Source organism: Typha angustifolia, chromosome 8 (assembly GCF_048772165.1).
Source record: "Typha angustifolia cultivar Huaian chromosome 8, ASM4877216v1, whole genome shotgun sequence".
NCBI lineage: Eukaryota > Viridiplantae > Streptophyta > Magnoliopsida > Poales > Typhaceae > Typha > Typha angustifolia.
Window position 1 is genome coordinate 11284089 of NC_133246.1, and position 16499 is coordinate 11300587.

The following is a 16499-nucleotide window of genomic DNA, read 5'->3' on the forward strand; positions in this document are numbered from 1 at the left end:
ATATTTTATCGTTAGATGATATCCTATGAATATTGTTTTGAAACTCCACGGAATTAAAATTTTGTAGTCTAAATATGAAAACTTTGTGGACCATACTTTTTTTCATTTTTTTGTTATGCTGCTGCTTAGTTTTTTTTTAAAATCTCTTAATTACTTTTTTTCTATACAAGTCTCTATAATTATTCAATTAATATAATAAGAGACTCTATAATTGTTCAATTAATATAATAAGAGACTGATTAGAGATAATAGTAAAATAATTATGATAAGTTAAATAAACAAAAACTCCTCAATTAATATTTCAAAAAGAGTTGTAAATAAATTACAATATCTACTTAAAAAAATTATAAATTACCGTAAAAATATTTTATTTAAACTAAGAGTTATTTGTTCCAACGAAAATAGATTTCAAATATCAAAAAACTCTAAATATAAAACATTTAGATTATAATTTCATAGATTCCATCCAATTAGTTTAATAATATTTGGACATCAGATAAACAAATAAAAAATATCTTATCCTCAAAGAAAACCGAAAATGGGTCTACTAATTGGATTTTTATTGCAAATAACTCAACTTCTAATTATAAAAGGAGAGCAAATTAAATTAGAAAAGAGGAGAGTAAATAAAACCTGCCACCCCTTAGGTGGACCCCCATGGCTTTTTCCCCTTCTTCCACCTTGGAAGGAGCTCTGCTCCTCCTCGTCGCCGTCCTCCTCCCTCTCCGCCTCCTATCCATCGGCATCCACCTCATCGGGAGCCCCGATCGCCGGAGATCTGGAACTGTTCGATCAGTCGTCGTCCTCGTTTCCGTGGCCGCCTTGCTTTCCGCCATCTATGCTCTCTCCGATCTCGAGACCTCGTCGTTAAAAGATGCTGCGATATCGCAAGTAGAGGAGTCGAATCGCATCATGAAATCGGAGGTAGAGGAGCTCAAGCTCAAGATTACTCGACTAGGTAATTAGATTTGTCACTTTTCTAGTTCGAATGCGTAGCAAAATGGGTTCTTCCAGTTACAAAGAACTGCATGGTTGCTAATATGGAATTGTACACTTCTATCAATGATTCTTGTCGAACTCTCTAGTTGGTATCGTTGTTAGGAACAACCGGCTCTGCAAAAGGGGCAAAAGTTTCATCTGTTATTTTAATTGGAAAGTGGACATACGCAGAAAGTTTAAACCTTTTCTTTTTTAGAAAACCATGTAATGCAATTAGAAGGAAATTTAGTCTTTGGATGGTAGTGTTTTGATGCAGTACATCAACACAGACCGCATGTTGGAATACAGTGCATCTACCATTTAGTGTGAGAGTTTAAGCCCATGCAACCTAGATACAACCCCTTCAAAAATCCTCTGACATATTGGATTACTAGCTACGGAAACACGATGGATGTTAGGTATAGAATTGTTTATTTCCGTGGACCACTACTTCACTAACTTGCTATTAGTTTCAAGTTGGAGACATCGGCCTAGATGGATTTAATGAAATATTCTCTTACAACCATAAGGCTTCTGCATTTTGAAACCATGTGGGTTTTTATAAAATGAGTACAACTTACTTTTGATATTTATCAAACCTCTAATATTCTGCCCAATAACTTGTCTAGAACTTGGATATTGTGCTTCTTATGAACTAAATTATTAATGGAAGAGCATTATGCAAACAGAACATTGACTTTAAATTACCGTCTTTATGATCCTTAACGTGCATAGATTCCCAATAGTGAACTTCAATTGTCCAACTATGGCCTTATCTAAAAATTTCCAGATGTACTAGTGAAGTGTAAACTTCTTATTTTATCCTAGAACTCATTGACATGAATTCTAAATCTAGTTCAAACATAAGGGCTGAGCAAGAAAGACCATGTATGATGATGAAAAATAAATTCTTTCTACGAGCACATTTAAGGAACCATAAGGTGTTAACCAACTGGTATTCTTGCCAATAAGAATGCCCTCTGTAGCACTAAATATATTTTCTTGTTAGTCAACTATTAATGGTGTATATGTTGGTAGAATCTAGAAAGCTCACAGCCATGGTGCAGAGAATGGTCCAATTATATTGTCCAAAAACATTCATTAAAACTTAGGGATCCATCATAAAGCTAAGAGAAAGAGAAGTGTAAGATGGAATTGCAGCCAATTGATATGATGTGTAAGTGGTGCCCTGTAAGGCTGTAACTACTTTAGCTTCTCAAGAACTAAACAAGAATACTTGGAATTCAGGTGTATGGGTAGGTTATGCTGTGGAAGAGGCTAGGGAGAAGTTGGTTGCGGTGTGATACAAAAGAAAAGCCTACAATAAATACAATATTAAGTGAATTATGGCACAATAGTTTCAAGTTTGTAACTACAAGGTGTTTCAAAATGTTTCCACAAAGGGGGATTTTGACTAGTTTTACTTTTTCGGAAAATTAGCATTGATATTTATAATTTAGGCCTTCACCTAATGTTTCTTCATAACAAGTGTACTTTTCATATATATTTTTTCTTCTTTTATTTATTACCATGATTTTCCTATATCTTGTACCTTGTGCAGAATGAGATGTATTATGTCATTAGTTCAATATTGTTCACAACCAATAACCTAGATGCCTAAGCTAGTGTCCCATACACTTTGGGAAACTCCATTTCCTTGACCTAGAATATAACACCTATATAAACCACAAACTATTATGTAACTATCACTTATATTTTCTTTATTATCATAAGTTCATAATTTTTAATAAATTAAAGATTTGTTTAGTTTTTTATATTTTGTTAAATCACTAGTTGACCTAAAAACTTAAGTTATTAGATAACAGACCACTAATACATATCATATCTTTAACACTCCCTTCATGTGCAACATCTATACATTGTACATGGATTAAGGAAAGATAATAGATTGTGTGGCCTCTACATCATATAAGAATAAATAATAGAAGATAAGGATTAAATAGGGCTAGACAAGATTTAACTCCATACCTTTAGAATATCAGACTCCGATACTATGTTAAATAATTAGTTGACCAAAAACTCAATCTATTAGCTAACGGGCTAACAAAGCATATCATATCTTTAAGGGACTAAAGGGCATCACAATGTAAAGGGCTAAAGGTGGGGTATGAAAATCAAACATTACATGACCTTACCCTTACTATTAAAGATATTGTCTCCATGACTTGAAGCATAGGCTTCTTTGATGCAAGTGTCAAGTGTAAGTGTCAGCAAGTCTTTCAGTCGCAATGGTATTATAGTATGTATAAATTTGTATAAGTAATTACTCAAAACAATATTTTTCCAATTTTTAAATCCTAGAGCCTGTTTGCAAGATATTCTTGGTGGTAATGTTTAACATCAAATAACTGCCTCCTATAGTTGGCAAGAGAAGTTCTGAAATTTTTTTGAACAGTTTTTGTTGGCATGAAGATGTTACTGTATATAAACTATTATATGTTGTATGAATCACATCAATATGTTTGGTTAATTAAATATTTTGTTTTCATCCTTCTTTCAATAAATGACTTTTGTACAATGCATGTAGAACATATTTTGGAGGAAAGTACAAGAACCTTAAATTCGAGAGAAGCTCAGTTGGAGGAAGACAATAAACTTATTGAGGCAATGGAGCATGATATCCAAGCGTTAATATATGAGCAAGACAAAGTTAAGGTATTATAATTCTGATCTCATGGGAAGTTCCTAAAGTCACATGTTTTGCTTTCTTTTGTACATTTAGGTTTTTCTCAAGTCCAACTCTGAAAATACGTGGGAACCAATGAATATTCTTACAGAAGTGCTGCTGCGGATGACTGATATCACATTTAAGCTGTTTCAGTGTGAAGACTGTTGATGATGATCTTAATACATCTTTCTGGGGCATTAGCATCCAGAGGATCTCATTTGTTTTCATTGGCCCCTTCCACTTCACCATCCTAGACTGAGTTTGTGTTGCTTTGGTCCTTATTAATGGCCTAGGACACTGTGTTAAGTCTCTCCATGATAGATGGCCAGCAATGCTAATTGCCACCAACATGGCAATCCTTGATTTGATTACTTGAAATAGACTTTTGAGCTTAGATTTGGTTCACTAGCATCCAAGGTTCCAAGTATTGGAATCGGGATTGGGATTAGCTATCCAAAAATACGATATATATCGGTGGTATTGGTTTGTATGTTAAATTATAATATAAAATATAGAAAAGTTCTAAAATTTTTTTAAAAAATAATAATAGGATATAAATATAAATTTTCATATATAAATTTAAAAATCTACAAATAAATATTATTTTCTTAATTTTATCTCTCCTTTTACCACACACTCTCTTTCCCTTTCATATAAATAAAAAAAAAAAAATTCATACTCTCCCTCACTAACTCTTCTATTAATTTTTTCTTCCACTAACTCTCTCTTTGTCTCACTTACTCTCTTTCTTATTAACTCTCCCACTACCCCTCCCTCTCCCTCACTGACTCCTCTCTCTCATTAACTCTCTCCCTTCCCCTCATCAACTCCCTTCTCTCGATCTCTCCCTCTCCAATTCTCTCTCCCTTCTCGATCTCTCTCTTCAATTCTCTCTCCCTTTTCGATTCTCTCTCCTCTCTATCTCTCTCCCACTAACTCTTCTTTTTCCTCACTGACTTCCTTCTCTCTCGGTCTCTCCCTCTTTGATTCTTCTTCGGCGATTCTTCTCTGACAATTTTGGACGAGGTATCTTCTTCTTTTTTTTCTCTCACTCCCTCTGACAAGCTCTCTTTATATCTCCCACTCTCCTCTCTCTTTTTTCTTACTCTCCCTCTCTTTCTCCCTTTCTCTCTCTATTTCGGTCAGTTTTGGCTGATATGGCTGATTCTGACCCAAAACGGGATTGAGTATCGGTCGATCCGCTCTTGCCGATCCCGATCCATTTCGGCCAATCCCACTTGGGATCGGTCGAAACTTGGAACCATGTTAGCATCATCATAGAATGACATTTCTCTATTTTATCATATTGGCAAGATTTAATTGATTGACTGTATTTCATAAAATTTGCATTTCTTTGGTATCTATATTGATAGGTAATTTTATTACTCTTATTCTACTTAGTGGTGCTTATTCTTTGCTGGAATAGGATTATACAGAGGTGGTGCCTAAAATAATTAAATGACCTTTGCCCTTGTGATAGTACATTTTTCACAATGGTTAAACCACTATGGCATAATACTAGTTGACAGCCAGAATGATTCTATTAAAAATTCTATGTAAATCGTTCCTAACAAATTTTATCCAATCATTCTATATTTGCTATCTAATCCCATGATTTAAGGAATTCACTGCAACTCATTGTAATTGCATTCTGTTAATATATACATGTGATTGCCTGGCTCTCTATTCAACTCTAATAGAGAGGAGAAAATTATTCCGTTTGTTTCTTCATGTTATTAGACATCGTTGTATAACGACACCGATAAGACCTCATAGCATCTTCTGCTTCTACCTCACAACATCTCTCACCTCCCTTCTATTGTTAATTGCTTAGACTCCACCAATTATCTCATTTGGAAGATGCAGTTCAAACTGTTTCTCCACGCCTAGAAGCTACTTGACATTGTCGAAGGTTGTGCTCCTGTTTCAACACCTACGTTCTCGTCATCTACCAAGGACGGTGTTGAGTCTACCTTCTCCTCCAATCCGGCCTATGAATCATGGCTCATCCATGATCAACTTGCATTTTGTTGGATCTTGAGTTCTGTTGTTGATGCTATTGTTCCACAATTGATTGGTGTAGATTCATCACACGAGGCTGGCAAACCCTTGCATGCCATTACTCAATAGAATCAAGCATGTGTTATGCAACTTCACACCCAACTACATCACTTACAGAAGAGCTCTCTGACAATGGTAGAGTATCTCAACAAAGCCAAGATGATTGTGGATGGTCTTGCTTCCATCGGTTGTATTACATCTCGTTTTCTACATGGGCTAGGTCTTGACTACTCGTAGTTGAGAATGGCTCTCAATGCCACCGGAGATGTTCATACTCTTGAATCTCTTCATGAAATTCTTCTTACACAAGAGGCCTCTCTATTCCTTGATCAAACTTCTCCTACTGAAGTACCGGCCACTTCTACGGCCAACATAGTGCAACGCACCTCGAAGCCTTACAAGTCCATCGTCTCGGATTCAACACCATCTCGACCAACTTATCATGGAGGAAAGGGTCATGGCAAAGGACAATGTGGCTTCAAATGCTAAGTCTGCTCTTGTCATGGCCACTCAGCCTTGGCATGCCACAATCACTTTAATTTGAACTATCAATATCGTGCTTCTACAACAAGATCCCATTCTGCAAGCTTATGTCGCTCTTCTTCCTAGTCCCAACACACTTGTTGGTGATTTCGTGTGGCATCCGGACCACAGCGCAACTCACCATGCTACATCTGACCTTGCCAATCTCTCTATTCAGTCAGGCTATGCAAGATCGGATCAGGTCAAAATCGGTGATGGTTCATGTTTATTGATTTCCCATATTGGCTCATCTTCTTTTATTTTCAATAACAATTTTTTTCGACTTGATAATAAATGACGTGTTCCTTCTATATCTCGTAATCTTCTCTTTGTTTCTCAATTTACCCAAGACAATAATTGTACTTTTTAGTTTTCTCCCACCTTTTGTCTTGTGACGGATTAGTCTGCGAGCAAAATACTTCTCAAAGATCCTTTGCAAAATCAGTTATATTGTCTTCTACCTTCTAGTCCATGCTTTTCCCCAGTAGCTCTCCTTGCTGTCTGCATCCTCCCCATCTCTTTCTACATGGCATCATCATCTTGGTCATGCTACTATGGATACTACTCGTTATCTTCTTCGTCAAGAGTCTTTGTTGTTTTCTAAAAGTAATGATATTTTCTGTTCTTCATGTGTTATGACTTATGACTAAATGTCACCAATTGCCTTTCATTAATCATATTGTGTGTTTCTAGCCCATTGGAATTAGTTCACATGGATATTTGGGGTTCTAGTCCTATTTTGTCAAAGTATGGTTATTGTTATTATATTCATTTCTTAGATGATTATTTGAAATTCTCATGGATTTATCCTATCAAATTTCATTATGAAGTATGTGAATTTTTCAAAAAGTTTTGCTCATGGTGAAACATTTTGAATGTCAAAATCAAAGTTTCTACAATCTTATGGCAATCGTGAATTTTTATCCAAACACTTCCATTCTCTTGACATATGGTATTGGTCATCGTATTTCTTGTCCTCATACACCCCAACAAAACGGAGCTGCAGAACGAAAACATTGTCATATTGTGAAGTCGGGACTTGCTCTATTGCATAAATCTGGTGTTCCATCTCATTATTGGGACTTTGCTTTTGATATAGTATTATATGTTATCAATCGTCTTTCTACTTGGTCTTTATGTTGGTCATAACCATGGGAAGTCTTACATCACAAAAGGCCTGATTATGCTTTTCTTCGTGCCTTTGAGTGTCTTTGTTTTCCCTATCTTCAACCTTATACTCATCACAAGTTGGAGCCCCGTTCAACATTGTGTTTTTTGGGGTATCCAACTGGGTACGTTGGCTCTGGTTCCCTTGATATTCAATCCGGTTGCATTTATATTTCTTGTCATGTCTTCTTTGACGAGAACGCGTTTCCTCTTTAAGTCATCTCCACCTTCTTCATCATCGTCTCCTTCCTTTATTCCTCTTTTCATCCATTCCCATGCTCGGGAGTATTTCAACCTCACCCGCCTATTTTTCCTGTCTAATGTTTGGTGGTCTGTAGGTAACTCTGGTGTTTTTGCCACATCAACCACTATTGAGTCCTTGCGACCTCTGCCACTACAACTCACTATCCCTTTGACAGAGCACCCCTCTCAGTCGTTTATTCCACCTGTGCCACCATTGCTGAAGGTATATAGTCGACAACCACATGGAATCATCATTAGTGTTTGTCCGACTACCACCAACTTTTCAGTCCAAGAACAAACACTTCCTTGCGATGTCAACTCTACTTCACACGTCAGTTCCGGGCAAAATACTAATGTTGTTTCATTTGCTCCTGATTTTGACAACACTCATGTTCATGAGGTGCCTATGCTTGGTGATCCTGGTGATCCTGTGACTACCAATTCCATGTTGGCTGTTGCTGATTCCTGGTTGGCCTATGTGATTCCTCCTATTCAGCCATGTGTCAATTCTCCCACTCCAGCTATGGTGCCTCAATAGCTGGAGTGATGACATGAAAATAAGATAAAAAAGACCATTTATCAAAAGAAGTCCAAAACTGATACGATGAAACTGGAACCGAATCCGACCAAGACGTTTCGTTTAATAACGAAACCATAACCAAAAACAAAACTTTAAACTATGGGTGAAAGCTGTTGTTTACCTGTGATAACCAAACTTTGACTAAGGATGATTTGGTTAAGAGGAGGTGGCCTGGGAGGAAGAAGGAAGGTTTTTATGTACTATTTCCTCCCTTAGCATGTGATTGATTTACTTGATTGGAAGAGCAGATCTGCTAGTGGTAGGCCATGGTGGAATATGTGTACTGCTGCAGTAATTTGGGATGTCTGCTTAGAAAGGAATAGGAGAATTTTTCAGCAACAAGAGAAGACCTAGAAGGAGATTTTAGCTAGTATTAAAGCTATTTTCTTGTGTTGGACAAATGCAGTCAGAGAGGAGTTTAAGAGCAAGGCCTGGAAGCTTATTCACACAGGAAATGAGCTAGATCCTGTGATTCTGGATGAAGATTGAAGCTGATCCCCTGTTATATTGCTGGAAGCTGTACTTTGCTTTTATTTCATAATGAAGTATATATGGGTTTAGTGGTGTGGTAAAGTCCTTGTTTTGGCTTACTGGTAGTAAGCTTGAAGTTGTAGTGATGGATAGTGGTATAGTTTTGGTGATGGTTGTTGGTCTATGATTGTAGGTAGACTTGGTAGTGCTGTCGTTTTCTGTTGATGTATTTTGGGTGTTTGTTTTTTGGTATCAGAACAGCCTGTTAGAGATGTGATCTTCTGTTGGCTTTGTTTTGCTACTAATGGTTGGAACTCTTCTGTTTTATAGTTTCAAATGAAACTGGACATTTTGTGTGTGTTCTTCAAAAGATAGTCCTAATATCCAATGGATCTTCCGTATAGCATAGCATGAGCAGTATTGGACTACCCATCTAGGAGAAATTTGATAAATTCTTAATTTTGTTTCTGATTGATTCTTTTTTGTTATATTAAGCTTGTGGCATATGGAAGAGGAGGCCCAGCTATTCTCAAGAAAGTATTAGAGCTATGGCAGAGGAGATCTCACTCTCTCTCTTCCTCTGCATGTTTTATGTAATTATATATGTGTGTGCCTGTCTAACTTTATGTGGCATTGACATGGGTAATAACTAGGTGCAGCTTTTAAAGGATGAGTCAAGAAAGATGAACTCCAATATTTACATTCTAGAATCATTAGCAAATGATTCAGAGAAAAGATTGGAAGCTCTATCTTCAGAAGTTAAGAAGGTGAGTTTTATACACAACATTGATTGCTTTAAGCATCTTACAGTAGCTTTAAGCAATGTCACTTATGCTACAAATTTGTACAGATGACTTGCATTAAATTTATTTCTCTCGGGTATTAAGTTCGATTAGTTTGACTATGTCAAACTTCAGAATTTTATTGTTTCTTATTGCAAAGCTAAGCAGAAGAAATATTGATAACTATCATATATGTTAAATCTGGGGACCTATACCAGAAAATGGTTGTAAGTTAATTTCTTGATAGATTAAATTCATGAGTCATAAATATGTCTGCTCCTCAAAATGTTTCTCAAATTAACTTAAGAAAAATCATCCATGAACGCAGCCACTTATTTGCATAGTCTAATTGTAAAACTATAAAAGTTACTAAATGGAGATTATAGGAAGTCTCAAACTTGAGGACTGGAAAGAAAGCAAATTTCTTTTGAGGAACCGACTAACTATTTGGAGTAATGCTAAAATAGTTAGACTTCGTAAATCCAGTATGAGTATGCCATACATGCTACAGACTAATAGTTAAATTCTACATGGTACATGCTAATTTACAAATAAACATGAATTATTGCTTTAGTGAAAAAAATGAATTGTTTTTTTGTTGTGCAAAATTAATCATACTAATTAAGCACTACACAGTTATATGATGGTTGTTGGTGTTGGGAAATTCAAAATGAAAAATTAAGCATGAAACAATGTCCTTGTTTTGGGGACGAGCGTTATTAAATGTCTTTTGTTATTAGAGTCTAGAAATTATGTACTATATTATTTGCTTTTCATTTTTCTTCTTTAGCTTTAGAATGCTAGAGATATTAATCATTAGTATTAAATTGGATATTTAGGCTTATTTAGCAGATAAAGGATCATTCTAGGACATTGCCCTTTGACCTTTCTGCTACTCTCTTAGAGTTAAGGACAAGACATTGTGTAATGGCTTCTGATCCCATGAGTTTCATAGAAGGCCTTGGAGATCTTGATGTAAGTTGACTATCAATCAGTCTATCACTATAGTTAGAATGTTTGTATTGAATTATGTGCCTAGGATGCGGAAAGCAAGAGTGTTTGTCAATGAGTGTGATTTATTTATAAGAATTCATGGGATCTTATGATCAATGATCATATGTCGGAAAATTTGCAACATAGGATGTCAACTTGGTGCACCTGTTTCTCTTGAAAGGTTTTCTGACTAGCTTTCTATCAATACATAAAATGCATATTGGTGATTGGAAAGCTGACGATGATCCTAGCAATCTTCTGTGGCTAACTACGGCCTAGGAAGCAGTGATTATGTGTCACCTGAAACTATTCATGCCAAGTACCTTTGTGTGTAAGGGTCAGATTCAGGTTTGACCTGAACTGAAACCTACTCATTACCCTTTTTAACTTAAGTTAAAAGGTTTCCGACTTGTGTTTCAATCAAGTCAAAATTGAATACTACCTGACCTAAAAGTCTAAAACCCTTCTAACCTAAAGGATTTCTAGGCTGGGTCCAGGTTATGTCATATTTTAAGAATTCCTTTAATTGTTTCCTGTGAGCTTTTGATATGGAGCAAGGATTAATTGGTAATGAACTAAAATCCTCTCAAATATTTTGTCTGCAAAGGCTCATACTCACACTTTTCATATTCTTCTAAATGCATTATGTTTTCAGACTCGGAAAGTATCATGAAGTTATAATCAGAAAGAATCCTTTGAATTAGTTATTTGTCTATAATGATTAGATTGAGAATGTGATTGCGGAGCAATGGATTCAAGTTCGTCAATTTGAGCAAGCATTTCAATTAACAAAGGTATGTTTCCATGCACTAATATTTTACTTTTTGGTGACACAAACAAGCAGAGATGCTCATTGAACTTGCTTGTAGATGATGGCATCAAAGGTTCGTAGGAGAAGTATGCATAGAGATGGGAAATATCACATATGGCCTAGCAAGTACATGATGTCGAAGGTACTTTGATATTTACCATGTTTTTTCTCAATTAGGGATTAATGTAGGAATGTTTGAAACTTATGGTTCAAAGGTGCATATTTTGAGAATGCTATTACATTAGCATTACCGCTGAAAATTGTTCTGATTTATTCAGAACCAAATCTGTTTCTCTTTCCAATCATGGATCAAAATTTTGATTTTGGTGTCTGTCAGTTTCTCATTCAATTCTAGAAATAAACAAAACATTTTGGCCACAATAGATTGGTTTCAGCTTGGGGTAGTCCAAAACCAATGTTGAGACCACCAATCTTGCTAGTTGAGCCTTTGAACAGTGAGTTCTGGTTATTGTTTTGGATAGTTCTTGACACAAACTTGAAACTATGGTTTTTATAGATTTGCGCTGACGGAATGTGTTAACCCAGATTGGGTATTTGACTGAGATACTAGATTTCTAACAGTACCCAAGGTGTTGATTAGTAGGGCTCAAGGTTCGAAAAATCGGGATCGGGATTGGCCTTTCGAAAAATGTTATGTATAAATCGGATCGGCCGTATCAATCGCCTGGATCGAATTGGACTTTTTAATTACATGACATTCTAAATATTATTTAAAAATACAGGAAAACTTGTAAAAATTTGGAAGCAAGTTTACCAAAAATAAGAAAAGAAAAAAGAAAAAATTGTGATGCAATAAAAATTAAAAAGAAGAAGAGATTATAAAGAGCGTAAGTGGAAGAAAATCAAACCACAAAAAAGACCATGATGCAGTGAAGAAGAAAAGAGAAGAAAAAAAGGGAGAGAGTGGAAGAAATGAAAAAACTGAGAGAGAAATAAAAAAAATTTAATTAAAAAATTATATATCGGAGTTTGTTGGAGTTCGCCGGAGTTCGTCGGAGTTCATCAGAGCTAGATATCTTCGTAAGAGAAATAATAATTATATGTAAGGAGAGAATAAAAGAAAGAAAAAGAGGAAGAGAGAGTGAAAAGAAAAAGTGAAAGAGGTGTTCGGATCGAGCCTGAATCGGGATCGGGTTCGGCCGATCCCAATCCGGATTGGCCGATTTGTATTGGGATCGGCCGATACGGCGAACTATGGGACTAGGCCTTTTTCATCTTTACTATTTTCTCCCTTTTCTCTTGACCTCATCAACATAAGTGTGGCTCTTCTTAACTCCTGAAGAGTGCATTCAATATAAATTCCACTTATAAAGTTATAATAGATCTGAGTCCTTTCATTGCCTCTGCCATCTATTGCCAAATTCACCTGTGGAGAGTGAGAGCTGGTTAATGTCCCCGGAATGGTATTCTTTCATAGAATTATGTTTCCAATATAGGATTTTGTTCTATCGGTTGAAGGAATCAATTAGTTGAGGCTTATATATTGGTTATATGGTGGTGAACAACGGGGCCTCTTTTGGCAGTCGATTGTATGCTTAAATGCCCTATTTATTTGCTATTTGACCCCTGCATTTTCCTAAAAATAGTCAAGACACACCCTATTTTTAGTTTCTGTAACAGACATAAATCTTGGATATAGGTTAATTTAACTAGACTTATAAACTTAGTAAACTGCCCTTCTTTCGATCCTTGCTCAAAATGCTATTATTGTCAGAGCCACTTGGTGTGGGTCGGCCTTTCCATCAAGATGGTCATGGTTGCTGCGACAGTAAAGTTCTGTTGAGCCTGACCTGTAGCATGTGGCAAGCTCGGTTGAAAGAACTGTGAGGCTCTCCCATTCTCATAGTAAATTGACGTTCAACCCAGGACTTCAAGAATAAAAAGTAAATACCAAGAAGAAAGAAGCATTGAGGACATGGACAATCTTGAAGTACAAGCACAAATTTCCCACTTTATAGGGAAGATAACAGTTAAAGATCAAACACCTAATCTAATCCAAAGTCCATGAAAATTCCTCTTCTTGGCAAAACCAGAATTCAAATAGAAACCCAAAGTGGCTTTTATACTATCCTAGTGTCAATGGCCTTGAAGAAAATATCCTAGTTGCTCCACTGCTGCATCGTGTGTTTGTTGCCAACAGAGGTGCTCGGTGAGGAAGCCGAGATGAACATCGTAATAAAATATAGACCACCAAATGTGGTGAGGAGAAAGAAGCAATGGGTAGCAAAGGTGGCATGGTTGCCATGGACACCACCTTCTCTCCGACCTTTCCTTTTGCTTCAATGCCAACATTTGGAGCCATGGTTTGTGTATATTGTTGTACGGCAACTTGGACGGAAAAGGGCAAAAGGTATAATGATATTTTGGGTGTATAAGAATAACGAAATTTGGAATCAAGATGGAAATTCTATTCTATTAAAAGCTTGTCCAATTAAATCTAACCCAAGACATTTTTTGCAGTTTTTTATAGAAATACAAGGGGTGAATGGAAAATAGGGATAATATAGGGTGTGAATTGCAGAATCACTTAAAAACAGCGTGTTGTTTGCAAATTTTCTATTTTATATTTGTTTTATTACTCATTAATAAAGGTTGAAAGCAACGATAGTCGTGCCACAGGCACGGAATGTGCCGACTACCGATTGGCATAGCACGGTATCGCACGTGTCATAAAAGAAGAAGAGAAAAAGGTAAGAGATATTCATCTTCGTCTTCACCGTCGTCATCGCTGGGGCTCGCATCGAGTGCCCTAGCCCGAGAGAGAGAGAGAGAGAGAGAGAGACTTGAGTTTTTTGGCGGTCGATTGTATGCTTGAATGGTGCCCTAGCCCAATAACCTCTCTCTCTCTCTCTCTCTCTCTCTCTCTCTCTCTCTCTCTCTCTCTCGATATTTCTTTTTCCTTCCTCGGGCTAGGGCACCCAATATGAGCTCGGGCAACGACGACAGAGTGCGGCGATCGATGACGGTGACGGGTAGCTCGACGACGAGGTCAATAGCGAGCAAGGCAAAACTATTAGGAGGAGTGTCATGCGGCACCTTTCGTGCCACGTGTCGGTATGCTGTCGACATGGCCATCCATAGTTGAAAGTAAGGATTGGTTTTGGAGCTAGTGATACTAAGTCCTTCAAACATTTTGGAAGTTATTGAGGAAGCATCTATTGGCTTATTTAGAACCAATTCTCATTATTCCACTCCTTTTGCTATCTTCAATTTTTCTCTTTACACATGATTTTTGAATCGTCTCTCTCGCCTTTTTTTTTACCCTTTTCCTTGTGAATTTCAATTTTGATGCTCTATGCTTCTCTTTGTCACATATAGACTCAGTAGTTGAGCTGGTGTACAGGCTATAGAAAAAGGCTGTGAGAGGGGTGCTTCTTAGTCTGTTCGTACAAATAGATGTAGAGATAGTGGGGCAGCATGGGTTTGAGTGAAGATGGTCCTGAGTGTATTTTGTGTGATTCCAGAGAGAGGAAATGGTAGTTTGAGGTCAGTGGTATGGGTTGGGTGAGGCTGGCATTTCCTAAGCTCCTTAATTTATTATTGACTTATCTTGTGTAGGAGTGTTATTGGATTCATTATATTGTGCAATCAAATGCACAATATTTATCTAGTGTCTTCCAAGAGCACTATTATCACAATTTATATATATTGTTTGAAGGCAATAGCGGAAATAGACATTCATATAACAGTTGAAACAGACATGTCATATACATTGTGGTTGTATTGATTGAGATTAATTGCTATTGTACTGGTGCCATTTTGTGGAATGCTGCTTGTGTTTTTCTGACCGTTATAATGTTCTTCTAGGTCCGACAGTTTCTTAAATGCATTAATCTCCAGCATATGACAGAGGTTGCTCTGCCTGATTCCTTCTTTTTGGGGGGTTCAGTCTCACAGTCTTTCATATCTCAAGCTTATAGTCAGAGTGAAAGAATCATGTCAGGAGCTCAAACGTATCACTATAAGGTGCCAGTCTTTCACATTCTCCTTTATTGGTTGGTAGACGACGTATTTTGATTATTCATGTTAACAAAGGATGTCTATAAGTGCAGATGGCTTTTTTTTTAAAGTCTCTTCCATCTCCTGCTATTCACGTGCAGATAAATATTTTCACTTTTTGTTAGTTCACTCTCTAGTCAGTATAGATAGCTGACAATTGCATGGATTTTTGTTCCGCAACTCATTAACACAACCATAGCTTTTTGTTGAAAAATGTTCAGTTGACCAGAATAAATACTACTTTCTTGTGTAGGTTAAAGAGTTTATGAAATATGTGATGGGATTGAACAAATATACTGCACCATTCGCAGACACAGTGATTGGCTTCTTGGTATGCATTCGTTCACCTGTCTTTCTTACTTGAGCTTTATTGTTTCCATGTGTTTTATGGCAATTCAAAATGGTGATTTGACTGATATTGTTCTTTAAACTTCAGGGACATGCTATATTGATATTCCTAATTTGGATGGCTTGGTTTTGGCCAGCCAAAGAAATCATCCATGTCCGACAGAGTGGTCAAGTTTATTTTTGTTTTTGTCTTTGTTTTTGCCTTTTCCTTTTGTACTTTTATTTCTTTTAGATAACCGAGGCTGGTCTAGATTTTCTGATCTCTTTCTTAAGCAGGTTATAATTTTTAAGTCAAATGTCTGCTTTATATAGGTGTCTGCGTCTTGTAAATATTGGTTAAAGTGATTAGAATTTTTCTTAGTTATTACTATTTTTTTGAGTTGTATCTGTATCTCCGCTACATAACAGTGAAAAAAGCATTTATATGCTCTCTGCTTATTTTTTTTAGAGAGAGAAGTGAGAATTTTGAAAATGTCTTAAATTAAATCTATGTTGCTGGAATTCGAATTCAGAAACATTCATACAATATAAATCCCTTTAGCACTATCCTATTAGCTTTTGATTGGCATTATTTTAGAAGCATTTTATTTCATTGTGCATGAAGATACCATTAATAGGTGGATCGTGAGGAACAAAACACTACGCTTGGGCATCTTTCAATTGAGAACACATGACCACTACCAACCACGAGCAGAGCATCACACAATTACCACACCTCAATTTCTTTACTCTCTCTCACCTTTCCCTCTTGTTCAGCTATTCTATCACCATACCCCTCTTCTAAGCTCTCTCTCTCTCTCTCCTATTAACCCATCTAGACATTTGTTGGTGAGT

General features: G+C 36.5%; 1 protein-coding gene across 2 annotated transcripts; it reads left to right on the forward strand.

Annotated features, from left to right (window-relative positions):
- Positions 1-619: 619 nt before the first annotated feature.
- On the forward strand, positions 620-16211 carry LOC140765107 (uncharacterized). Of its 2 annotated transcripts, none has more exons than XM_073104028.1 (8): positions 620-958; positions 3527-3654; positions 9371-9478; positions 11212-11280; positions 11356-11439; positions 15126-15284; positions 15571-15648; positions 15754-16211. In XM_073104028.1, the coding sequence occupies exons 1-8, from the start codon at positions 658-660 to the stop codon at positions 15895-15897; spliced, it is 1071 nt and encodes a 356-aa protein (XP_072960129.1). In that variant the 5' UTR covers positions 620-657; the 3' UTR covers positions 15898-16211. The 2 variants fall into 2 exon arrangements, with proteins under 2 accessions (XP_072960129.1, XP_072960128.1); XM_073104027.1 differs by having other exon boundaries at positions 621-958; positions 9365-9478.
- The last annotated feature ends 288 nt before the right edge of the window (positions 16212-16499 follow it).